This window comes from Papio anubis, chromosome 2 (assembly GCF_008728515.1).
Source record: "Papio anubis isolate 15944 chromosome 2, Panubis1.0, whole genome shotgun sequence".
Classification (NCBI taxonomy): Eukaryota; Metazoa; Chordata; class Mammalia; order Primates; family Cercopithecidae; genus Papio; species Papio anubis.
This window is the reverse complement of record NC_044977.1, coordinates 173,437,303-173,463,249: the sequence shown is the minus strand read 5'-3', so window position 1 is coordinate 173,463,249 and position 25,947 is coordinate 173,437,303. Positions and strand designations below refer to the sequence as shown.

Below are 25,947 nucleotides of genomic sequence, written 5' to 3'. Positions count from 1 at the left end.
AATTGTTTTCTTTTTTTCCAGTGTCCTTAGAAAGACCTGCTAAGTTGTTTAGAAGAGATGTAGTAGATGTGGTTTTCCTCTGTAGTTTTTTAATTCATTTTTCCTTATAGTACACTTCTCCCGTAGGTCAGACTGCTTTTTGTGGTTTTCGAGTAAATGGATGGGTTCTGTTAATAGCCAGACCTTCTTGCAGGATGAATAGGTGTGAACTGTGTAGACAGTTTGGGATCGTCATAACTGCCAAAGTATTCAGGATTTTATTTTGGAGGTGGATTTTAATTACTGTATTCAGTAAAGTCTACTGCATAATAATATTCACTGCAGCAGGTAGTGATAGCAATAATGATGGCTGTCACCTTTTGTGTGGTTAATATGTATCAGGTGCTTTTCTGAGTGTTTTATGTATTTGAAGTCATTGAATCTTCACAATAATCTTGATATAGAAATCGAGGTACAGAAAGGTTAAGTTTGACTTAAAACTAAGTCTGACTACAGTACCCCTGCTCTTAAGTGAACATACTCCCTTTTTAGGAAGCAATATGTAGAAGATGAGCCATTTTTCAAGCAGGTTATTGTATATTAGCAATTTTCTTATGTGTGGAAATGTTAGGTCGGTCTAATCCTCATGATTGAAAGATCTTTTAATTCTAGCCCTGTAATTACTCACTGATTATGTTTTTGTGTACTTACTACTCATGAGTTCTAATTGTGGTCATTTTATTTACAGTTTATTCCGATGCCTGTTCTGTATGGTGTTTTCCTTTATATGGGAGTTTCCTCATTAAAAGGAATCCAGGCAAGTTTTAAGTATTTAATGATTTTCTATAGAAACTTGATATTTTAAGTATGTAAAGATTATTTTAATGATGGTAGTGATTTATTCCCAACTCTGACATTTTGTGGGCAGGTTAGTTTCCTAACTCAAGACTTCAGACATTTGCCAAGTGATTGTTTGCTTACTGCACATTTTTTCCTCCAGAGAGTGAGGTCATGGGCTGACATGGTCCTTACCTGTTTTTAATTGAAGCCAATGAAAAGCCCTATAACTCAATAAAGACTAGTATAGTGAGAGGGAGGATCAAAAGGATTGGACTAAAAAAAAGTTTTGGTACTTAAAAAGGTAGATATTAGTTTCCTATAAAAATAGCAAGACCCACCATTTGTGTAACAAAATACAGCTTATGAAGCCTAGCAGATACATCATTTTGTGATCCTCAAAACACTAACCAGTTGGGAGAGAGGAAAGGAAGAAATCCTAATATAAATCAGGAAACAGAAATAGAAGGACTTATTGAAGATTATTAGCTAAGCCAGTGATTTCATTATTTTGTTTTGTTTTAGTAGTTACTGGGAAACAACCTAATAAAACTTCTTAAGATTTGTACTAATGTAATTTTAGTATAAAACATTTAGGCTGGCTATGGTGACTCATGTCTGTAATCCCAACACTCTGAAGGCCTGAGGCAGGAGTATCACCTGAGGCCAGGAGTTTGAGACCAGCCTGGACAACGCGGTGAGATCCTGTCTCTACAAAACATTTAAAAATTAGCTGGCTGTGGTGGTGTATATGTGTAGTGCTGGCTACTTAGGAGGCTGAGGTAGAAGGATTACTTGAGCCCAGGAGTTTTAGGCTGCTGTGAGCTGTGGTCATGCCACTGCATTCCAGCCTGGGTGACAGAGTGAGACCCCGTCTCCAAAAAAAATAAAAAATAAAATGATCATAAAGCACAGTTAGCACTACATGACCACCTCTTCTCATGAAAAGGATGTTGTCTAAAGTTTCCAACTTATAGGCTAGTGGCAGGAAAGCATCTTTATTTTTTCAACACCATCCGGGATCTACTCTTCACTGGTCCAGAAATTATTTCCTTATCTCACGTGATTTTTAAGAGTTTTGTGCTGATCTTATTCACAGTGTGTAAATGATGAAATTAAAGCTCCAAAAGATGAAGGCATTTGCTCAGTTTTATTTTCAATTAGTAAAGAATTGTAATTGTTATCTCAGTTTATTTTCTGGTTAGATTTGGAAAGAACCTTAGAAGTCACTCAGACTATTCTGTTGTCGTGCACATTAGAAAACAAGTTCAAAGGTCACGAGAGTGTTATTCAATTATAGCAGATAAGTTTGTCTAGATATTTTAATCCACTGAATTAAACATTTTGGCTTGGGTTTTCTGATTAAATTAATTACAGCAGTGCAGGTGGTTGCTTGGTTCCTGCCCGCCACATCCCCCCTACCCCCCTCCCTGCTTTGGATCCAGAGAATCCTTGCTGTAACATTCTCCTGTACTATCAGAAAATGTCAAGGAAGTTACAGTTTAATACACAAAATCCTAAAGTTGAGTACAGATTCTTCTCCTAAATAGCAGAAATATTTTATTGAAAACTTCTTTGTTTTTTATTCTGTATGTAGTTATTTGACCGTATAAAATTATTTGGAATGCCTGCTAAACATCAGCCTGATTTGATATACCTCCGTTACGTGCCGCTCTGGAAGGTCCATATTTTCACAGTCATTCAGCTTACTTGTTTGGTCCTTTTATGGGTGATAAAAGTTTCAGCTGCTGCAGTGGTTTTTCCTATGATGGTAAGATTTCTTCACACTTACTTTGTCACTAATTAATAATATTTTTACAGTAATTTTTTATTAATATTTATCATTGACTTTGAGAAAAGGAATAATGTGTTCTAAGTACCTTCGGTGTTTGAAAAATGTGAATTAGCTGTTACTTGATACAAACCAGTTGTTTCCAACCTCGGTTTTCTTATTTTGTAAATTTTTGTTTGTTTTTCTTTTTAGTCCTTAGGCTATAGGACTCGGTTTTGTATTTTTAAATAACTTCAGAATTCAGGACGTTCATGGAACAAATACATTTCCAAATGTAAAAGCAAAGCAACCAAAACAACATGGTTCATTATTAAAATATTTTGATATATCTTTTTCAGAAATTGACAGATCTGGAAGTTAAAAAGTAATGAAGACTACCGATGACTTTAATAAGACAAGATAATTCATTAAATTATCACAGAATATTGCATTTTACAAATAGAGAATGTACATTCTTCTGTAAATGCCATGTAAAAATTGGTTTTGTACATGGCCACAGAGAAAACCTTACAGAATTTAAAAAGCTATAAAAATTACTCAAGTAATATTTTCTAATAGTTAAATTAGAAATAAATAATGGAAAGCCACTAAAATAATCTTAAATATTTGGAAATTAAACACTGTTCTAAATAATTTCTGAATAGAAAACTGAGTAAAAAAACCATCTAGAGGTATTGAAAGAGAGAAAATTATAACAATGTTGGTGTAAAACTTTGAGCACAACTAAAACACTGAGAGGAAGGTGTATGCACTTCATTGCCTTTCTTATTCAAGAAGACTTCGATGCAGCTAAGTTTTTTTTTTAAAAAATCAGTAATGGATAAACCACTCCAAGCCCATGTAAAGAAGAAAATGAGAGAATGGATATACAAGATTAAGAAGGAGAAAAGAGAGATAACCAGAGATATGGATGTGATTCGAGGGACTTGATGAAAATAACACTTGCATGAATATCAGTAAATTTGAATATCTAGAGCAGAGGTCAATAAACTTTTTTCTGTAAAGGGCCAGATGGTAAACATTTTAGACTTTGTAGGTCACGAGAGTGTTATGTGGGTAATTACGTAATCTTACTGATGAAATTTTAGAAATAATTTTAAAAATATAGGACTACTAGAAGAATGGAATTACTTTTTATTTGACATTATGTTAATCGGGATTCATGGTTTTTGTTCTCTACTATCAAGTTAATTCCAAATGTTTATCTGTAAAAAAACATTCTTAGGTTATGGGCTATACAAAAATAGATGGTGGATGAGATTTAACTCAGGTGCTATGGTTTGCTGACCTCTGACCTGGAACAAATGGATTATTTTCATACTATATCTAAATTTCCAAAATTGACACTAGAAGTATAAAATTTGTGTATAGCGCAGTTGCATAGAAGAAACTGGAAAAGTGGTTAAAGACCTGTCCTTAAAGTATCAGGGTCAGATTGGTTAAAAGCTTGGTTTTAAAGAACAGATCATTATAATGCCCTCTTGAATTATTCTAGACCAAAGGAAAAGATGGAAACCTATGCATTTTTTTTCTCAAAAAAAAACTAGCAAGTTATTAACATCCAAGGCTAATTAAGTTGCACAAAAAATCTATGCTGCCTTCCTACTTACTAATATAAATGCAAAAACCTTAAACTAAAATATTAGCAAGTAAATTTAGCAGAATTTCTGAGATTAATATATCTTAATTAAGTAGACAATGATACTTTGGCTTCAAAGCAATTATTAACATATTTGTTGAAAATGTCAGAGTATACGTATTAACCCAAGTGATTTTAGTTAAAAACAAAAAAGACTGAGCCCGTAATAGAATTAATAAGAATTGTGTTAGGGTGACTGCATGTTAGAAAACTTGATGAATTAGTAGGCAGTCTCTCTCAATGATCAAAAACCATAAAATACTTAAGAATAAATTTTAAAAGAAAAACCCCTTTAAAGAAAAAGGCTTTATAATAGCGATTGTATTAGCTTCCAAGGGCTGCTGTAACAAAGTACCACAAACCAGAGGCAGTATGTGGGGGTGGGCAGCAACATGCTCTTTCTGAAGCCTCCAGGGGAATCCTGCCTTGTCTCTTCCTCTCTTCTGGAGATTTGCTGGCTGTCTTTGGCATTCCTTTGGCTTGCAGCTGGGTAATTGAAATTGGGGCCTTTGTTGTCACCTGGTGTTCCTCAACAGCTTATTTCCAAATAAGTTCGTATTCTGAGATACTGGAGGTTAGGACTTAACTATTAATGGGGAACAAAATTCAATCAATAACAGTATTAAGGGACAACAAATAAGACCTGAACAAATAGCGTGTTCTTTGTTTTAAAGACTTCATCTTATAAAACTTTCAGCTTTCTGAAAAATCGCATTGAAATGTAATACAGTGCCAAGTACAAATTCTACTGGAGTTTTATCTGAATGTATGTGTTGGGGTGGGGGATGGTGTCATTGTGAACTGGATAAATAATTTGGAAGCTTATAGAAAAAAATAAATGCCAGACTCAAAAACGTGGATGGTAGAAATGTTCTGTATCTTGTCTGGGTGTGCATTATATGAGTAGTATATACATTTGTCAAAAGTATCAAACTGTACACTTGCTATTTTTCAATTTTTCTGTATGTAAATTATATATTCATTAGAGAGACATAACTACTAGAGAATAACAAGATAATGATAATTATAACTAAGAAGGATTCCTGGCTAGGATTGGGCATAGAGGGCTTTGCTTTGTCATCCACTTCACTGTTCGTGTGCGGATACTGTACTGTTTTGATAACCAAATATTTAAAAATTGCTGACAAATCAGTGTAGCCACCATAATATAGAATTGGCATATGAATAGACAAATCAGAAAAATAGACAAATGGGTCCAGAAATGTATCTGAATACATTGGAATTTTATCACTTGAATACCATAAGCAGGTTATTTCATTAAAGGTAATATTTCTTTTGTATGGGAGAATTTAGTATTGGATGACTTAAATGTATACCGGAAGCTAAGTAACGTTGTACTCCTTATCTGAGACCATGTTCAAAAATCATAATTGAATTCAGTATTTAAATGGTAAAATAAGTTGTAGTAGAAAATGTAAAAGAGTATCGTATAATCCATTGATTGGGACTAACTTTTCAAAGAACATAGGAAAACCCAAGTGTAAAAGGAAGATATATGCTATATTTGACCACATGATAATTAAATGTTTCTTATGTGTTCAAAAAGCATAAAAAGCAGTAAAATCAGACTGAACTGGGAGAAAATGTTTGTAACATATAACAGATAAAAAATTTCTATTCAAACTACACAGAACTCATAAATTCATAAACAAAAGTCATAAAAACCAACAGAAAAAACAGTCAAAGGTTAGGAAATAGCAAGTAGAGAAGTGGAAATCTCATTTGCCAATCAGCATTCAAAAACATGCTCATCTTCAGAAGCAGTTAAAGCAAATTAAAGTAGTAGTTCATTTCTCCCATATGATTGAAAAGTTAAAACCTAATGTTGGGAATAGGTACTCTAATGCATTGCTCAAGAGATTTTTAAAAATTATATATACTTACATAATATATAATGTCTTAAAAATTAATGTTTTTGCTTTGATAGTCAGTGTTTAACCTGCTTCATAATTTCATGTGGAGTGCAAGAGATTTATTAAGGAGAAGGTTAAGAATGCCATTTCCTTTTTTCCTCTCTTTATAGCTTTTTTTTTTTTTAGCAGAAAGTTAAAAAAAAGAAATAATTGACTCAATTCCTTTGAAACAAGATAATGTGTGAATAATTTTTAAACTATATGAAGCATTTTTTATTATAAGATTTAACAAATATGCTTTTGCTCTTTAAGTGATACAGTTTATATTATGTGTTACTTAATATTTCCTTCCCCTTTTTAAAGGTTCTTGCATTAGTGTTTGTACGCAAACTCATGGACCTGTGTTTCACGAAGAGAGAACTTAGTTGGCTTGATGATCTCATGCCAGAAAGTAAGAAAAAGAAAGAAGATGACAAAAAGAAAAAAGAGAAGGAGGTAAAAAGATAACCATTTTAAACTTACACCGCTTCCTTATTTAATATTTTGTACCATATTGCAGGCACCATTATAATCACTTTACATGAATCAGTTCCTTTCAGCCTTCCAAGAACTTTGTATAAAGTGTAGTAGGTACTGTTATTATCTCCATTTTACAAATGAGGAAACTGAGGCAGAGAGCGACTAGGTAACTGTTCCAAATGTAGGCTCTTAACTATTTCATTGTATTGTACTTCCATAGCTCTGACACAGTAATACTTTTCAAAAATTAAATATCATGTGCTTACTTAATCAGCAATCAGAAGAATTACAGCTTTTAGCAATATTAAAATATAGGTAACACAAAATAGTTGTACATCAGAGTATATTATCTGAATAAACGTTAAATACATTTAATATAAATTTTAGCATATATTTAATTTTATACATAATGACAAAAAGGATTAAGTAATTATCTTTTTTAAAAAGTATAATAAAGTTTTAGTCTTTATGTGCACTTACTGTGTACCACCATTAGTTGATTTGTATGCCAAGATTTAAACATACTTTATTCTGAATTGGAATTTGATTTTTAATAACCAACTCAATAGTATCAGTTAATAAGAAGGAAAAGTAGAGACTTGAGTATATAGCATTGATGGTTTTTTGATTGTATTTCCTTGCTCCATTTTCCCATTCAGAATATTGTTTGGAAATCAAAGATAAGAAAGATACATATTTTAAAATGTTATGGTCCTGTTTAAATAGAGATTAAAATTTTATTGGTTTTATGTTTATTTTTCAACAAAAATTGAAATTCTTTAATTAGATACTAATTACAATATTAATTTGAATTAAGACACCAGATTTTTAAAATTAAGATTTTGGTTTTCTTCAGAGTTATATATGTAAGGTGTTTTGGTTTTTTCTTCTGAGATGGAGTCTTGCTCTGTAGCCCAGGCTGGAGTGCAGTGGCATGATCTTGGCTCACTGCAACCACCTCAACCTCCTGGGTCCAAGCTACCTGGGATTACAGGCACTCGCCACCAAACTGGGCTAATTTTTGTATTTTTAGTAGAGACAGGATTCCACCATGTTGGCCAGGCTGGTCTTGAACTCCTGATCTCTGGTGATCTGCCTGCCTTGGTCCGCCAAAGTGCCGGGATTATAGACGTGAGCCACTGTACCTGGCCTGTATGAGTTTTTGGTGATTTTTGAAATGGGATGTAATTTACCTATAAAATATACGGGCCAAATTGCCTGTTTATTACTTTCTGTATTAATTAGAATAAGGTTCAGTCATATATAACAAAAAACAAAAGTAAAAGTGGTCTTTAAACACAAGGTTGTACTTGCGTTTCAAGTAAAAGAATTCTTGAAAGCAAGTGATGTAGTGTTAAGCCCCACAAAGTTATCAGGGGCTCCTTGTACTTTTCTCCTGACCTCAGCATATAGTTTCCATCCTCTCCTTCACTTCATGAGTCAAAATGGCTGTCAGACTCCAGCTGTCATGTTAGCATTAGAGACAGCAGGAAAAAGGAAGGGATAGAAGGCAAAATAACTTTACCATATTGTCAAGTTTAAAGAGTCTTTCCAGAATGTTCTTTCCAGTAAGTTCTGCTTGCACCTCATGATCCTACTAAGTTGCAAGGAATGCTGGGAGATTTGGTTTAGAGGTGTTTTTGTTTTTGTTTGTTTTTAAGATCTGGGCATAGCCGGGCGCGGTGGCTCACGCCTGTAATCCCAGCACTTTGGGAGGCCGAGGCGGGCGGATCACAAGGTCAGGAGATCGAGACCACAGTGAAACCCCGTCTCTACTAAAAATACAAAAAATTAGCCGGGCGCGGTGGTGGGCGCCTGTAGTCCCAGCTACTCAGGAGGCTGAGGCAGGAGAATGGCGTGAACCCGGGAGGAGGAGCTTGCAGTGAGCCGAGATTGCGCCACTGCACTCCAGCCTGGGCGACAGCGCGAGACTCCGTCTCAAAAAAAAAAAAAAAAAGATCTGGGCACATTGGCACCTCAAAATAGTAGAATTTCTATTAGTAAGGAAAAGAAATACAAATGTTCTCTCAGTGTCTCCCTCTACTGTCCTATCCATCACCCCCATTATTAACATCATAATTTTCTTCTGTGTCCACTGTCCAAGTTGGTCTCAACCTGAGCTTGAGCCTTGATCTTAACCAGCCTTAGTGGTCTGCTTTGCTGGGTTCTATAAATATTTGCTGAATGATTTAAGATAGTACTTTCATTGATGTACTTTTAAAAAGAGTATAGGAAATGCCGTCATGGTTATTAGTAATTATTACTGGGTTGGGCTGGAGGGAATTAAACAACAAATACTCTCAGCAAATTGATCTGAGAGTATTTGAGACATTGCTGAGAGTATTTCAATTTCTGCGATATTTTTGATTGTCATAACTGGAGGGGGCTGCTACTGGCATCTGATAGGTAGAATTCGGGGGTGCTGTGAAATACTCTATATATACATAGGACTTCTACAAAAGATAAATATTATACCCTAAATGTCAGTATTCCTGAGGTTGAGAAACCCTGCCTTATCTAAATGACATTCCGCTCGTATCATATTGTGATAAGGTTTCACAGAATGTTCTCTCTCATTATAAACCTACATAATAATGGACAATCACATTTATGTAATTAGATTGTAGTTAAATAGTATGAGTGATAGTGATTTACATAAAGAAATGAAAGTTATATCAGTGTTAAATTAGTCCTGTTATACAAGTGGTTGTTTTTATTTTATGTTAAAAGTATGTCTTCATGATTATAAAATTAATTTTTCAGTAATGGCAGATATGTTATATTTAAATAATGTCAGTTTGGGTTTCTAAGTCTTTAAAACATTATATATTAACCGATTGTGTTGGAAAATTTTCTGGGAAAAGTAACCTCTTCACACATGTGTTCTAAAGGAAGCTGAACGGATGCTTCAAGACGATGATGATACTGTGCACCTTCCATTTGAAGGAGGAAGTCTCTTGCAAATTCCAGTTAAGGCCCTAAAATATAGGTGAGATATAACTTTATGCTCTAAAACTTTTATATACATGTCAAGTGTATTAATAAGCCATACAATGCTTCTTTAAAATGATTTCTATTTTATAAAAGGTGATAAAATCTGCATATGTTGTATCAACTAAAGGAGGGTGTCACACAATTTGAAAAGGAAGTCCCTTGCTCCTTTCCCACCCAAGCTGGACTTGGACCAGAGCCTTAAACTAACTTCCATGCCAAGCCAATAAAATTGACTTGTCTTCTATCACTCCATCTGTCTTAGTGAAGTTTAAAATCAGTACATGAGTCTGAGAATACTTCCATTTTCCCAGTAGCGTAGCTTTTTCCTTTGTGCCCTTCATTAGGGCTGTGGTCAGTGGCTGCCGGAAAATAAAAGTTTTCAGTAATCTTTGTCAGTATCCATTCAGATACCAGTAATTCATTTTCTGATAGCCTTCCAATATATAACTATGTTTAGAGGCCCTAGAAGTCTCTTACTTTTCAAAGATGTGATTTGATTATTGGCAGTGAGGGTTCATATGATGCAGGAATTAATAAATATGTATAATTCATTGTGTGTGATTTTGGTGATTTATATTTAAATGTAAGAACTAAAGATACAGAGGTTGGGAAATGCAGACTTCTGTAGTATTAAAAGGTTAACCTATATTCGTGTACACACCTGATTGATTTCTATTTCTACACTTCTATTCCATTTCCGATTAGCTAGAGAAATCAGTCTTAGAGGCCAGGTGCGGTGGCTCATGCTTGTAATCCCAGCACTTTGGGAGGCTGAGGCAGGTGGATCACCTGAGGTCAGGAGTTCAAGACCAGCCTGGCCAACATGGGGAAACCTTGTCTCTACTAAAAATAGAAAAATTAGCTGGGTGTGGTGGTGCCTGTAATCCCAGCTACGAAGGAGGGTGAGGCAGGAGAATTGCTTGAACCCATGAGGCAGAGATTGCAGTGAGCCAAGATCATGCCAGTGCACTCCAACCTAGGCAACAGAGCAAGACTCAGTCTCAAAATAATATTAGTAACAGCCTATATTTGTGTACACACCTGATTTCTATTTTTTTCTTTTTTTTTTTTTTTTTTTTGAGACGAAGTCTCGTTCTCGTCCCCCAGGCTGGAGTGGAATGGTGTGATCTTGGCTCACTGCAACTTCCGCCTCCTGGGTTCTCTTGAGTAGTTGGGATTACAGGCGCCTGCCACTACGCCCTGCTAATTTTTGTAATTATAGTAGAGACGGGGTTTTACCATGTTGGCCATGATGGTCTCGAACTCCTGACCTCAGGTGATCCGCCCGCCTTGGCCTCCCAGATGCTGGGATTACAGGCGTGAACCACAGCTCCTGGCCCTCCTGTTTCTACACATCTATTCCATTTCTGATTAGCTAGCGAAATCAGTCTTAGAAAATGTACAGGTTTCTTCCCTGATCAGTTGATAGAAAATGTTTATTGGTATTTGATTAACTTCCTTCCATTTCTTTTTTTATTTTTTAGCTATTTATAGCTTTTACAGGAGTGACATTTGACTTGTACATGTTGATTAGTTGTGATGAATGAATTCAACTGATTTTCCTCTATACATTTTGCTATTTATTTTCACTATTGTTATTATTCTCTTGAAATTTTTGTATACTTTAAATGCCAAGCATAGAGGCATTTAATATGGATATTTAATATATCCAGCCACAGTGATCTGCTTTGATGGGTTCTAGAAATATTTGTTAAATGATTTAATATGTTAACTTCATTGATGTACTTCTAAAAAGAGTATAGGAACTGCCATGATGGTTGTTAGTAATTATCACCAACTTGCTGAGAGTATTTGCGCTTAATTTCTGTACCCTACTTTATGACTTTTTCAGTGTAATTATATATGAACCTTGATAAATTTAAGTGGAGTCTATAGTCTGATAAAGAAAAAGATATCTGTAGGTTTCCTTTTGTCTTTTAAGTGGTGACATGAGCCATGATTAATATGGCTATGTTTAAAATTTTTAACATCAGGAATGCCAGGAAATGGCTAATGTGCTTATTTGCCAGAATTTTATATCTTAAATAGCTTTGGATTACTTGGGTGGAAGATCATATGAGATGGTATATGAAAGTATTTGGAAACTGTAAAGCCCTTATAAAAGATGAAAATAATTTATATAATGCAGGCAAAGTTTTTCCCATCTAATTTCATTTTGAGGGAAAAAAAACATGTACTTTCTTCATAGTGGAGGATATTTAGAAGCTAGAAAGTTTATCAGGAATTCCTTTCTTCACTTATATGAAGTTGGCAACCAAGTGAATAAATGTTTACTCGGAGTAGGCAGTTTCAAGTTGGATGGCTATGCCATTATAAACTTTGGTATTCAGACTTTGTGTACTTTTAAAAATCTGATGTGGCGAAGGTAAAGAAACCATTCATAGAGACTTTTCAGTGACCACCTCACATTTCTCTTCAATCTTAAATTTGTAAATAACATTCTGACTTTAAGTATGAACAGAGCTAGCACTTTCTAAATGACCGCTGTTTAGTCATTTGTAAACTAGTTGCCATCACATTGTTAATTTAACATTACCTAATTTGACATTTGTATTTGTATCTTGTTTGTCTGAATGCATTTTTTTAATCAAAGAAAAAGGACTTGCAAATGTATTTGTATTAACTTTGATACTTTCCTATTACTTGTGATGGACAACCTTGAGGCCCAAATTAATTATTTATGGATATTATTGGATTTGAGGTCTTGAAGTAATTTTCATAGAAATACAGAAACAGAAACATTTGTCTTACTGTAATAAATGGATAGTACTCTTTTTTTTCTTTTTTTTAATTCTTGAGATGAGTCTTGCTCTGTCACCCAGGCTGGAGTGCAGTGGTGCGATCTCGAATCACTGCAACCTCTGCCTCCCAGGTTCAAGAGATTCTCCTGCCTCAGCCTCCCAAGTAGCTGGGATTACAGGCGAGTGCCACCATATCTGGCTAATTTTTGTATTTTTAGTAAAGACGGGGTTTCACCACGTTGGCCAGGCTGGTCTCGAACTCCTGACCTTGTGATCCGCCCGCCTCAGCCTCCCAAAGTGCTGGGATTATAGGCGTGAGCCACCATGCCCGGCCTACTCTGTTCTTTTAATTTTGATGAACTTGATAAATACCACCTTTATCACACTAAATATGTGACATATTTTCAGAACTTTGTTTTCAATTTCAGAGTGTTATCTTTCCAAGCATTCTTTATAATGATTTGTAAAAGCTATGAAAAATAAGATTTTAAAAATCATAATCTTAAGTTTTCCTTATATACTTTGGGTATTTATTTGATAAGATTAAATGTGTGCCAATTATAAATGTTTTCTAGTTGACTTGAGATTGCATTATTTTTTGTATGCATAAGCATATTAACATAGTCTTATGTTATTTCAGCAGCATATTTTCAGCCAAGATGGTAATAGGGCATCATTGCTAGAGTGCTGCCGAAGTACTACTGAAACCCCAAATTGGATTCTGAAGCGAAGTTCCGTAAATAAATCTTGCTACCTTAGTTAATCTTACTCCTAGTTTTGATTAGAAAGAAAGATGTAATTCTTCATAAGGACTTTGTAACAGAACTCAAATTCTGATATCCTGCTAGACCTTTAAGTGCATGGCAAAGGTTTTCTCAATTTAGCTGATGAAAGCAGATAATAAGAATGACAATATTAATGCTTTTGCAAGTACTGAATACTAACCAAAAAGTGTATTTGTTCTTCAGTGTTGATCCCTCAGTTGTTAACATATCAGATGAAATGGCCAAAACTGCACAGTGGAAGGCACTTTCCATGAATACTGAGAATGCCAAAGTAACCAGATCTAATATGAGGTAGTTATAACTGTTTATGTGTTTTCTAACTGTAGCCAATTTTCATTTACTTATGATAGCTTCATTTCTTTCTTTCTTTCATCCATCATTTTAATGTATACTTGGAATAAGGTATAAATAATGATTATGTTTTTGTCTTTTATATAGTTACCTATTTTAAAAAAGAATTTGAGTCAGGTGCAGTGGCTCACACCTGTAATCCCAGCACTTTGGGAGACTGAAGTGGGCAGATCATCTGAGGTCAGGATCATCTGAGGTCACTTGCAGTGATCCGAGATCGTGCCATTGCACTCCAACCTGGAGGACAAGAGTGAAACTCTGTCTCAAAAATAGTAATAATAATAATTCGAGCTATTTTATAATAAAAATAAATTTCATATAGCAGTATGGAGTGAACATAAAAAAGATCAGAAACCATATAAAGATAACTACTAGGGATTAACTATTATAATTGAATACTATTTCAATCATGCTTTCTGATGATCTAAGAAAAGAGAAACACAAGTTGTTTCCCTTCTTGTGTTTTGGTTTAGTATGCCATTTGTTCAGGTGAGGTAAATATGTTGCTTGGAGATATTTGGAAGAAATCGAATCCATTGACGTAAAGACCATTCAGTTTTACAGTGGACCATGTATTGAAAGTATTATGTAACCTCTTTCTTACATTTCTTGTTATATAACCTATTTTCTTTCTTTTGTTCTCACTTCAAGAACTAAGCCCTCAGGGATTCTGTTTGGTAATCATCAGTACTTTAATCCCTTAAGCCTCTGGAGAAATGAGTTACTGTCTTATACGGTACTCAGTCATTCATACTCAGCAAATACTTCTTTTTATGTACAGTTTGTGCGAGATGCTATGTTGGGTGTCTGTATATTCTGCTTGGGCATCAGATGAAAACTTTTCTAGGCACTCAGTCACGTAGCTGTTTTGGTTCACTTGCTGTCTTAGCTCTGTCTTCTGACAATAAGTGATTAGCTTTTTGTCATTGTTTCACTACCCTCTTTTAGAACCTTTTTCCTACTTACTCTCTATCATATGTTTTTCTCTTCTGTCATCTGAGTTCTGATTTCTCAGCTGGCTGTTTCCTTTCTTCTGTCTTTAACTTAAAAAGTTTTAAAGTTAAACTCTTTGTAATTTTGGATCATTCAGTACAGCCAGAATTTTTCTAAATATTCTTTTTACTATTAGTAATTGTTCACACAGTGTCAGCACCCCTGGCCCTGTTAGTATAATTATCATAAAAAATAAAGGCCTTACAATAATAACTAATACGTTTTATGCTTTTACCTTTTGTTTGGGTTGCCTTGCACTTCAGAATCACATAGGAAGAAAGAGAATGTCTTGGCTTTGTTGTTTAACAGGAAAATGCTTGGGGAAGGGGGTCTTTTCTTCAGTTTGTCTAGAGAAGACAGCAAACCATAGTGTGTTTTTACACTTTCTCAAAACCTTTTCCAGAACCCAGATATTCATATGTTACAATTAATTAAATCCATGTACATGGAGTCACTGTGTGATACTAAGTTGAAAATATAGAATAGGTCGCCCAGGTGCAGTGGCTCAGGCCTGTAATCCCAACACTTTGGGAGGCCAAGGTGGGCGGATGATTTGAGGTCAGGAGTTCGAGACCAGCCTGACCAACATGGAGAAACCCTGTCTCTACTAAAACTACAAAAATTAGCTGGGCATGGTGGCACATGCCTGTAATCCCAGCTACTTGGGAGGCTGAGGCAGGAGAATCACTTGAACCTAGGGGGCGGAGGTTGCAGTGAGCTGAGATTGTGCCATTGCATTCCATCCTGGGCAACAAGAACAAAACTCTGTCTCTCAAAAAAATATATATATATATATTTCAAATATTTGTTCTACATATATAGAATACATATTCATAAATAAAATTCATAAATACAGAACCAGTATGTATATAGAATATATATAATATATTGGTTTTGTATTTATGAATCAAATTTGGAGTGAGAAGTTTTATAAATTTATAACCTTGGAAATTATTTGATACCTATCTATTAACAAAGATTCATATATTAATAGATTTTTCAGTGAAATAAAAGTCTCATGCTATAGCTCTTCATATATTAAATAAAAGTAATCCAACAGATTCTGACCATGTACTGCCCTATTTTAAGGACCCCCTCTTTAGTTGTAAGAAGAACATGAATTTAAATTGCAAACAGAATTTTTAATATTTGTAATTTTTAAAAACAGAATTTTTAATATTTGCCTTTCCACTTTATTGATTTAGAAAAAGGTAAAATTATATTAGCAAGTCATAAGTTTGTAGTGTTAATAGTAATCTCAGAAGGTTTAGTATACTCATTCTTAGCCATGTTTAGAATTGAATATTTATGTTTAAAAATTATTTATTTTCATTCTTTGTTTTAAATAGTCCTGATAAACCTGTGAGTGTGAAAATAAGTTTTGAAGATGAACCAAGAAAGAAATATGTGGATGCTGAAACTTCATTATAGAACTGAACCAAGAGGCATTATACATATAGATATATACATATGTAAGGTGTGCGTATCATGTCACTATATATAAGAATATTGTATGTCATGCTGTTTATGTGTGACTACTGAGTTTTTAAAAGTAGTGTCTGGAGTTTGTAATGAGCACCGTGGAGACTATGTGTATAATGAAATGCTCTCTTTGAAGTGAGGTACATGGTTCTTAACTATTCAAATATTTATTCTGTTAGAAAAAAAAAAATTCTGTTTTGCAATAGAAGGATGCGGAGAAATGCTTTCAGTCTGCTTTTCTTACATCTCTTTGTTCATCAATGGCAATTCATAAAAACCTTAAGTGATCCTTTGTTTATGTTTATAATTTTTATGTGTTTCTCGAAATTTTCACGTATTATTTCACTTTTGTTAGTGCTTTATGGGAAGAATAGGGAGTCTATCTATACCAGTGCTGTGGGAAAAGTGAAAACATTTCAGGGCTTCTCTGTCTGTGTTTCATTTCTGTAGATGTCCATCATGTTTCACTAACTGGCGTTTTCTTAGCCATAGAGATGAATGTAGAACAATGGAAACTTTAATAATGATAGTTTTTAACTTTTATGTTTAAATTTTTTTAAATCTCAAAACCTTCATATCTGGGTATCCATTGTGACAGACAAGTACAATTGCAGGTGATTTGATAATTAAGCACCCATACCATTTATAACTTCATGAATTTAAAAAGTTATACAATGCCAGTTTGCAATAGTTAGATTTTGAAGCCTTTGTAGAATTTTTTTTTTCTGAATCCTTATACTCTTTTAAATCCTATTTTTCCCACTCTGTTCTCTGCCTTGTCTCTCTTTGTCTTAAAATGGTTTAGTTTCCATCAGGTTCAAGTTATTGACTATTCCTTATAAGTAGTGGGCGTAAATAATCAGGAGTCAGAATTCTCTCAGATGGGTCTGTGATCAGTATTACTTTATTAAGAATTACCTTTCATTTTCTCTTTATGTTATTCTTTTGTAGATTACATTTAATAGCTTGTTACCTGTGATTTTAAAATATTTATTTTGATATGATGCTTAAATATTATATAAACATTTGGAAAAGTAACAAATAGAGTAAATTGTTAATGTAAATAGTTGGTGCTCACTTGCATTTATGTTTATTATCTTAAAGCAATTGATAGATTTTACATCTTTGATATAAAGCACTGCCATATTTATATTTTAAAAGGAAATTAGACATTTTATATGTAGCTCAGATTAATGGCATTTTTATTTTGTGTATTTGTTAGTTTTTGCTTTTCTGAGCTTTTTAAAGTCTAACAAATCTTGTTAGTCATCTTTTATATACTTTTAGCTCCATGTGAAATAAATAAATGTTGTTAAGCCTGTAGGACTGGATGAATGGGGTTGTGAAACTGATTTGACAAGAGAATAATTTACAAAAATCAAATGAGTATTGAGAAGCCACAGAAATATCAAAAATGGTGACATGACTATTAGGATGAAAATTTTAATGAAATTCCAATGCCCTTTAACCATATAATTAAATTATAAAAGTATACATAATTAATCTAATAAAGGATCATGAGGAATGCCAAAAGCTGAAATTTTAGCAAGTCTGGTGTTGTAAATTCATTATAAACTATTTATTAACTAAGGTAATGTCCTCCTCTAAGACCATATTGTAAGAGTCTAGTTAAAATGATGGATTCAACTTCTGCCTTGGATGAGAGGTTGGAAATGTAGCTGCTTTTCTTTAGAAAATATATAGCTGTCATCATTTGGTACTGCCTAAAAAGAGTTAGACTCTATTGGCAATTGATAGAGTATTACCCACGGTGCTTATTATTGTTTATGAGCTTCCATTGTAATGATTCCTTTTCATTTGTAGCAGCATAATTATTTCCAAAGACCCCAGTATTTGCTGCTATTTTTAAAACTCCCCTGATGTACCTGAACAAGAGGATTTCCTCACATCATTTCCTTGTGTCTGGACATCGGGGGTAACAACTGTACTTACTCTACAGGAAGAAATTTTAAAACTGAAAACTACCTGGGATCATAGTGTTTCTGTGATTTTATTTAATTTATGTGTAGTAAGTATCCAGTGCCAGAAAAACCATCACTTGCAAAATACTTTGCACTCAAAATGTTTTCACAGTGCTTCTAATTTTAGTGGTTTCTGCTTTCTTTTGACTACTTGACTGACAAAATGATCTGACTACTCCGTTTAAGAGCAAAGGTAACTCATGTTTAAGTAATTAACTGCTTGTTTTAAGTGATTATATTTCTTCCACTGTTTTTGAAAAATAATCATAGATAACATTCATTGAGACAGTGACAGATATAATTTACTACATATATTGATTTTTAAATAAAGTTGCCTTAAATAAGTGTATATAAGCAGTAGTAGTTGCTGTGTACTGATTTACCTCAAGGTGCAAAATAATTAAACCTGTACATATTCCATTTACAAAATAAATTCAGCCCTGCACTTTTCTTTAGATGCCTTGATTTCCAGAATGGAGCTTAGTGCTACTGAATACCCTGGCCACAGAGCCACCTCAGGATATTCTTTTCTCCACCCTAGTTTTATTTATTTATAGATACCTGTTTACAAAGTCTGTAGTAAATCCTGATGCTGACCATCTGAAATGTACTTTTTTCTGAATGCTGTTTCAATCTAAAGTAGCAGCTTTTGAGAAAACAATGACGTAAATTCCTTATAATAAAAGGATGATTCTATATATTCTTTAATGATATTAAATATGCTGAAGCGAAGCACACAGTCTTTCTAAAGTGTGTGTGTGTTTGTGTGAATGTGAATGATTCTGATCTTATATCTGTTAAACGTCGTTTTAAAAAGCTGTGGCATACCATTGTTCATATTTGCCAAGTCTTCTGTAAAGATGTCTAGGACAAAATATTTTATGTGCTAATGCATGTATTTGTAAACCAGATTTGTTTACCACTCAAAATCAACTTGTTTTCTTCATCCAAAAAAGTTTATTTCTTCCACATACTTAAATTTTCTGTGTGGGTATAATAGCTTTCTAATTTTTTTCTTTCACAAAGGCAGGTTCAAAATTCTGTTGAAAGAAAAATGCTTTCTGAAACTGAGGTATAACACCAGAGTTTGCTGTTTAAAGGATTATATGATGTACATCAGTTCTATAAATGTGCTCAGCAGTTTAAGGTGTGAATCCTGTTTTAAAGTGCTCAGATTTCAACTGTGTAAGCCATTGATATAACATTGTAATTAAAAATGTTTTTATGAAATAACTTAATGTTTTAAATTTATTTATGTAGATCGCATCATTTTTATCATATGCAGTGCAGATATGTGAAATGTCTTTTGGTTTATTCCAACAATTATTTATTTTAGAAAGTAAATTTAAAGACCTTAAGGACGTTCAAAGTTTAAAATAGTGTTCAAATTGCAAAATTTGGCCATCTTAATATAAATTGGTTTCTTTTCTGACTTTTCAAAAAGTAACATTAAGTGTCAATTATAGGAAAACATAGTTGGAAATGTAACCATCCAAAGATCATTTTAAAAATGAAATTTAATTAACACATACTGACTTCAACATTTGACTTAGAGTAATTGTTAAACCCCAGGTTGTTGTTTTTTTTTTTTTTTAAAGTCAGATTTTTGCACACTGATTAGTTTTTGTGTTGTGGCTTTTTTTTGTTGCTTTATTATTCAAGGTTTTTTTTTTTTTTTTTTCCCCCATGGGGGAGATTGTCTTCCAATGTTTACTATGTTTAAATAAATAAAAATTGAATTTTATTGTTCATTTATATAAAATTTGATACCTTGATGTAATTTCACAGTACAGTTCCAATTTTTATGGCTTTTATAATTACAATGATATTTTCTTCTATAATAAAATCCAAAGTAAACATTTAAATTGTAGAACTGATATTTTTTCATTTATATGAAGTATAAGCCTCTACCAGGTCTATATTGTGAATGATCCTGCCTTTCAAATTTGTTTCATAATTGTTAGATGAAAACTATTTTTTCGGAGATGTTACTGAAGTTGATTGAGCAATAAAAATCTGCTTAATTAGTTGTTGGCTATTGTCTTTACTTTGTATTCTGATTATTAGGAGAACCACATCTCTGTCTCAGCTTGAGATGGGATAGGAGAGGAAGGTAAATGAGTGATGTCTGTTTCTGGCCTCCTAATATTCCTAGGCTTTGGTAGGAGAGAGAAAACAGGAAACGTTGTGAAAAAAATAAAACAGTGTTTGTTTCACAACAAACAGCGTTTGCTGGTTAAGAAATAATTGAAATTAAAGCTCTCTAAGAAAAGGCTGATGCATTTATTCCCCCTTGATTTTAGAAATCTTGCTGTGTGATGTGTAATGATTTTCATTATAATACTGAACTCTCCAGGGCTTTTCTTTCTTTCTCTGTTTTTTTGTTTTTTGTTTTTTGGTTTTTTTTTTTTTTTTTTTTTTTTTTGAGACGGGGTCTGGCTCTGTCACCCAGGCTGGAATGCAGTGGCCCAATCTCAGCTCACTGCAAGCTCTGGCTCGGGTTCATGCCATTCTCCTTCCTCAACCTCCCGAGTAGCCTGGGACTACAGGCATCCGCCACCACACCCGGCTAATTTTTTGTATTTTTTTTTAGTAGAGATGGGGTTTCACTGTGTTAGCCAGGATGGTCTCTTGATCTCCTGACCTCATGATCTGCCTGCCTTGGCCTCCCAAAGTGCTGGGATTACAGGCATGAACCCGGCCTCTTTCTTTGTTTTTAGTGACTAACTTTATTATGAATTATTTTCCTTAATAGAAAATTACAGGTCTTGGTGTGTTTCTCATTTGGCATGTGTGGAACGCTTTCCTTTTGTGTTTTCTGCACTGAAAAACTTCTGATAACCTCACCATAAGTTTGATACCCTTTGGAATAAGATGGGGATAGACACTTATGTTTTTGGAAATTTCATTTGAAAATTTAGTTTACATTTATTTTAGGGAAATTTTTTTGGTCAGTTTATAATTTCTAGCTACAGACCTTTGAGATTCTGTAGGAGGAGAGAGGAAAAGAGTAACTCTTTGATCTGGCTAATAAAGGCATATCTGATCTCTTAAGTATCAGTTCTTTTCATGGTGGACCCACACGTTCCTATCTCTATGCTTTTAATGAAAACATTTCTGTTGTTTAGTAGACCTTCCTTTCTGCTTCTCTGCTTTTCTTTCAAAGCCCAATTTAAGTTCTGCCTTTACTTCAAATTGTACTCAGCCCTCTGCTTTCAGTCTACACGATCATTCTCATTCCTCCACTTAGATTTGTGGGGGGGGGGGGGGGGGGGGGGGTGTGTTTGTGTAAATAGCCTTATTCTAGACCATTGGGCTGAAGTCTTCTTATAAATTTTGGGAAGTGATTTTATCTTCTTGATGAGCTGATGCTGAATATCTACTTCCATGCAGATTTGTTACTTTTATGCTGTAGTTAAGACATTACGCTGTTTTACTTTTGAACTGTATCATTTATGTTTTGCATTTCGTTTTAAAAAAGGCCTTAGAAAAAGATGTTTTCATAGTTTTGAGCCTTGCTATATAAGCTATAAGCTTGGGGCAAGATCTCTTGTGGGATTTTATTTTTTATCATGTTACAGAGGGACCCTTAACATTTGAGATGATAGTGTATGTGTCTTAGAGGCAGTGTCATTCTTGCCTCTTAATCTCTGCAGCTTTCAGGGAAGTTCGGGAATATTCTGAGATGGCTAAAACATTAGTTTAAGACTTTAATTTCACTGAGTAGTGGAAAGATGGGAAGCACAATTGGTATTCTGGTGAACATGAGAAGTTCAGTGGAGTCATGTCTCACTGCTTAATATTTATTTTTTGAGATAGAGTCTGGCTCTGTCTGGCTGGCTGGAGTGCAGTGGTGCGATCTTGGCTCACTGCACCTCCGCTTCCTGGGTTCAAGTAATTCTCGTGCCTCAGCCTCCTGAGTAACAGGCAGTAGCATGTGCCACCATGCCCGCTGATTTTTCTGTTTTTAGCAGAGATGGTTTGGCCATGATGGCCAGGCTGGTCTGAAACTCCTCACCTCAAGTGATCCTCCTGCCTCGGCCTCCCAAAGTGCTGGGATTACAGATATGAGCCACCAAGCCAGGCTGACTGCTTAATATGTAGAATGTGTGTATAGAATACTTTTTCTACTCAGCATCGGTCTTCCTGCCCCTGTCACCTTGTTTTGTTTTATTGGTAACATTAATCTTGATGGTTTTAATGTCCATCAATGATAGACTGGATTAAGAAAATGTGGCACATATACACCATGGAATACTATGCAACCATAAAAAAGGATGAGTTCATGTCCTTTGTAGGGACATGGATGAAGCTGGAAACCATCATTCTCAGCAAACTATGGCAAGGACAAAAAACCAAACACCACATGTTCTCATAGGTGGGAATTGAACAATGAGAACACTAGGACACAGGAAGGGGAACATCACACACCAGGGCCTGTCGTGGGGTAGGAGCAGGGGGGAGGGATAGCATTAGGAGAGAGATACACCTAATGTAAATGTTAATGGGTGCAGCACACCAACATGGCACATGTATACATATGTAACCTGCACGTTGTGCATATGTACCCTAGAACTTACATATAAAAAAAAATCTTGTTGGTTTTATGGTCTCCGAAGTTTAATTAGTTCTTCTATACTCACTGGAGTTTGGCTTTCATCTCGCCTTTCTGCATTTCCAAAATAGGGCCATCTTCATTTTAAAAAATGCTTTCAATTACGGAAGCCTAAGTATTATTACCCCAATGTGCCTACTTACTATCCAAACCTGAAAAACGTTAGGGTTCACAGTATTCATTTAAAATCCAGTTTGGGAAGATGTAATCACCAGTGTTGACACACTCATGAGCGTTTAGTGATATTAAGATGAGGTTGAATAGGGCCCAGTACTCGAAGAAATCGTCAAAGGAGCATCATCGTGATTAAGACCAGACTCAAGTAGATGTTACCGTGACTCGCATCACTTACTAGCTCTGCCATACTGGACTACTTAGGAAACTTCTTGTGCCTCCGTTTTATAACTAAGTGAAATAAGGAAAGAATTTGAAGTCGTGCCCAGCACAAAATTGAGCAGTCAGTAAATTGACATTTTTCATGTATTTAAAGTTACAGAATGTCAGGTATATTTTTAAAGCGTTATCTAATGCAGTTCAGAAATTTTAAAGACGCTTCAGACTTTCACAAAAGGTGGACTGACTTGCCCAAGGCCACAAAACGAACTGGCAATAGTTGTACCATACAGGTTTCTTGAATCCCAGATCACTCTTATTTTTGTGAAAAATATGGTGCTATGGCACCATATTCTCATTGCCTGTGGCTTGAGTAACTGAAGACGTTTTCACACCCTATGAAAGATATTTAGCATGCTGCATTGATTCCTTATCAGATTAAATCTTTGCTTTTAAAGAGAATTGATTTTTAGCCCATAGCGGTTCTTGAAAGTAAACACTCCAAGATGAAGCTGCCCTTTCCCATCAAAGGTTAGACACCCTAAATCCAGAAAAATCTTCAACGTTTAGGAGACCTGTTCACAGGTAGCTCTAGGTTCCAGTGAAGTGGCTGCAGCACAGCCTTCAGCATCACTTGCCTCCTCTTCTGCTTGCAAGCTTGGTGGTGGATCTAGCGCGTCTCTGGTTGCTACGGCGATTCCCTGGCAGGCGTCATCCGTCGCTATGGCGCTCTGCACTGCGCAGCATGGCTGCTCCCGATTGGCTGAGGGGCCCCGGGAGGCGGAGGAAGAATTGTCGGCATTGGCCTGGCCAGCGCCGGTTGGTGGCCTGGAGGAGGATTTGATTGGAAAACCAACGGCGCAGCTGGCCGCGGTGTACTCGAGGTTGAGGGGACCGCGAGTAGGCTGGGGGGAGGACAGGACGGGCTAAGACTGGACGGGACCCCGGTCTGCAGCAGCAGGTGACAGCAGCAGGAATAATGAGGAGATTGGCCTGAAGGAGGGACTGTCCCTCCGGCGCGGTGAGTAGGCGGGAGCCGCTGCCCGGCTGTGCCGGCGCGCAGCTTGAGTCAGGGTCTCCGGGGAGACGTCCTCAGGTGCCTGTGGAGCGGCCCCGAAGCCTCGGGAGCCAGCTTCACTAGACAAGAGGCAGGGGTAGAGAATGCGGCTGTGGTGGGTAAGTGAGTCACTACGTGAGGCAGTCTTTTCGAAGCAGGTGGGTTTGTGTTGGACGGATGGATGGTGGCAAAGCGCCATCAACGATGCTTCTTGGCGCTTCCATTTTGATAACGGAATTATTCTGGTTAAATGGAGCCTGAATGTGTCTCTTCCAATCTGCTCCGACGCCTCTGGAGGTTCATTCTTCATCTCTGTGAGCGTCGCTTTTCTGCCTTCTCCTTACAGGATGCTGCTTTGACTTTGCCCCTTTGCTTTTCTGCTCCACTTCGGTGAGCCCTTCCACTTCCTCGCCTCAGGCACCACGTATCTGATGATGGTTAGAAAGCCTCCACCTGGAACCTAGCCTGCTCCACTAAGCGTCAGACGCCAAAATCCAGCTGCCAAGTTAATGCCACACATGTGCAACCCTGAACGCCATCTTCCCCACGCCTGCTACTGCTCTTGGATTCCACTATCCATTCAGTTTTCAAAACCTACACTCTAGACAACATCCATGACACTTACTGCTGCTTCCTCTGCATCTCTATCAATTATCAAGACTATCCCTTCTTAATAGATGTTGAATCAATTCCCACATTACCATCTCTGTTCTTACTGTCTCAATTTCCACCATCTCTTGGTTAAATTCAACATCCATCTGGCTTCTTTGATTCTAGTCTGGCCCTATCTGTCCAATTCACTTTTTTCCCACCATTGTTAAACTGATTTTTTTTTTCCTTTGGGAAGGAGTCTTGCTCTGTTGCCAGACTGGAGTGCAGTGGAGCGATCTCAGCTCACTGCAACCTCCGCCTACCGGGTTCAACCAATTCTCATGCCTCAGCCTCCAGAGTAGCTGGGATTACAGGCGCAAGCCACTTCACCTGGCTAATTTTTGTATTTTTAGTAGAGAAGGGGTTTCACCATGTTGGCCAGGCTGGTCTCGAACTCGTGATCTCAGGTGATCCACCCGCCTCAGCCTCAGAATTACAGGCGTGAGCCATCACGCCCGGCTAAACTGATCTTTTTACAACGCACATAAGGGCATTTCTCTTCCCTACCTAAAGTCCTGCAATGATTCCCCATAACCCTAATCCAATCTTTAGTTAGGCCTTCTATCAGCAGTTCCATCTTGATTGTTCCCAGAATATGTCACATTTTCTCCTGTGTGTAGTTATCTCACCTGTCGCTCACACTGCCTGGAATGGACTCTCCTTTTTGCACCCCCACACTCCTGCTCTCACTCCCCAGTAATTTTCTGTATGTTGCTTGATTACTGTTTCTTTCTCTAGACTGCCTCTGTAATGGCAGAAGCCATCTTTGTCTCAGTCACTATTGTTATATATATCCAGCATTTAGCCCAGTACAAGACATCATAACAGGTGTTCAACAAATACTTGTTAACTGGTTGAATCTCTAAAATGAGAAGTTACTATTTGCCATGGTATCTTTATTTCTTCCAGAAAAGTTAGAAATGACCAGTGAAGCTTTTGGTTATAAAAGGTAAATGTTGAATTTACAGGTTTTACTTTAATTTCAAGACCGTCAGTAATTGGAAACTACTTCAATTCACAGTTTATGGTTTAAGCTATAATCATTATCACAGTAGCTGTTATTATATGACATAAGCTTAAAATGGTAAAGAGAGAGAGAGACAGTATAGCATGGTTTGCAAGAGCTAAGCTTTGGAGTCATACATACATAGGTTTGAATCCTAGCTCTAGCATTTTAGTTGTGTAACACATAACAAATCACTTAGCCTCTAGTCAGATTCTTTATCTGCACAATGGGCATATAATAGCACCTAGCTCATAGGATTGTTTTAAAGATTATATGTACATAATTCATACCAAAGG

The 25,947-nt window shown here is 35.8% G+C and overlaps 2 protein-coding genes and 1 long non-coding RNA gene across 19 annotated transcripts in view; 2 read left to right on the top strand and 1 right to left on the bottom strand.

Annotated features, from left to right (window-relative positions):
* SLC4A7 (solute carrier family 4 member 7) overlaps window positions 1-20,018 on the top strand; it is a 107,502-nt gene extending 87,484 nt beyond the window's left edge. For 2 of the 8 annotated variants that reach the window (XM_017955971.3, XM_009201819.4), the window contains 6 exons: window positions 728-796; window positions 2,414-2,587; window positions 6,485-6,616; window positions 9,532-9,629; window positions 13,365-13,472; window positions 15,875-20,018. In XM_017955971.3, the coding sequence (XP_017811460.1) occupies window positions 728-796; window positions 2,414-2,587; window positions 6,485-6,616; window positions 9,532-9,629; window positions 13,365-13,472; window positions 15,875-15,956 (663 nt within the window). In that variant the 3' untranslated portion in view covers window positions 15,957-20,018. Of the gene's footprint in view, window positions 1-727; window positions 797-2,413; window positions 2,588-6,484; window positions 6,617-9,531; window positions 9,630-13,036; window positions 13,473-15,874 lie in introns of those variants that run through there. The other 6 variants (XM_003895191.3, XM_009201820.4, XM_009201821.4 and 3 more) reach the window with 4 other exon arrangements.
* LOC116273846 lies at window positions 4,714-23,601 on the bottom strand. The gene is made up of 3 exons (XR_004182314.1): window positions 23,513-23,601; window positions 14,761-14,872; window positions 4,714-4,833 (listed from the first exon to the last, which is right to left on the bottom strand). It is a non-coding gene; the product is annotated as an uncharacterized LOC116273846 (long non-coding RNA).
* The window catches only part of NEK10 (NIMA related kinase 10), a 265,539-nt gene continuing 262,118 nt past the window's right edge, over window positions 22,527-25,947 (top strand). For 5 of the 10 annotated variants that reach the window (XM_009201827.3, XM_009201828.3, XM_009201826.3 and 2 more), the window contains exon 1: window positions 22,533-23,958. The gene's annotated coding sequence lies outside the window, so the exon portion shown is untranslated. Of the gene's footprint in view, window positions 23,959-25,947 lie in introns of all 10 variants that reach the window. The other 5 variants (XR_644237.3, XR_644238.3, XM_009201829.3 and 2 more) reach the window with 4 other exon arrangements.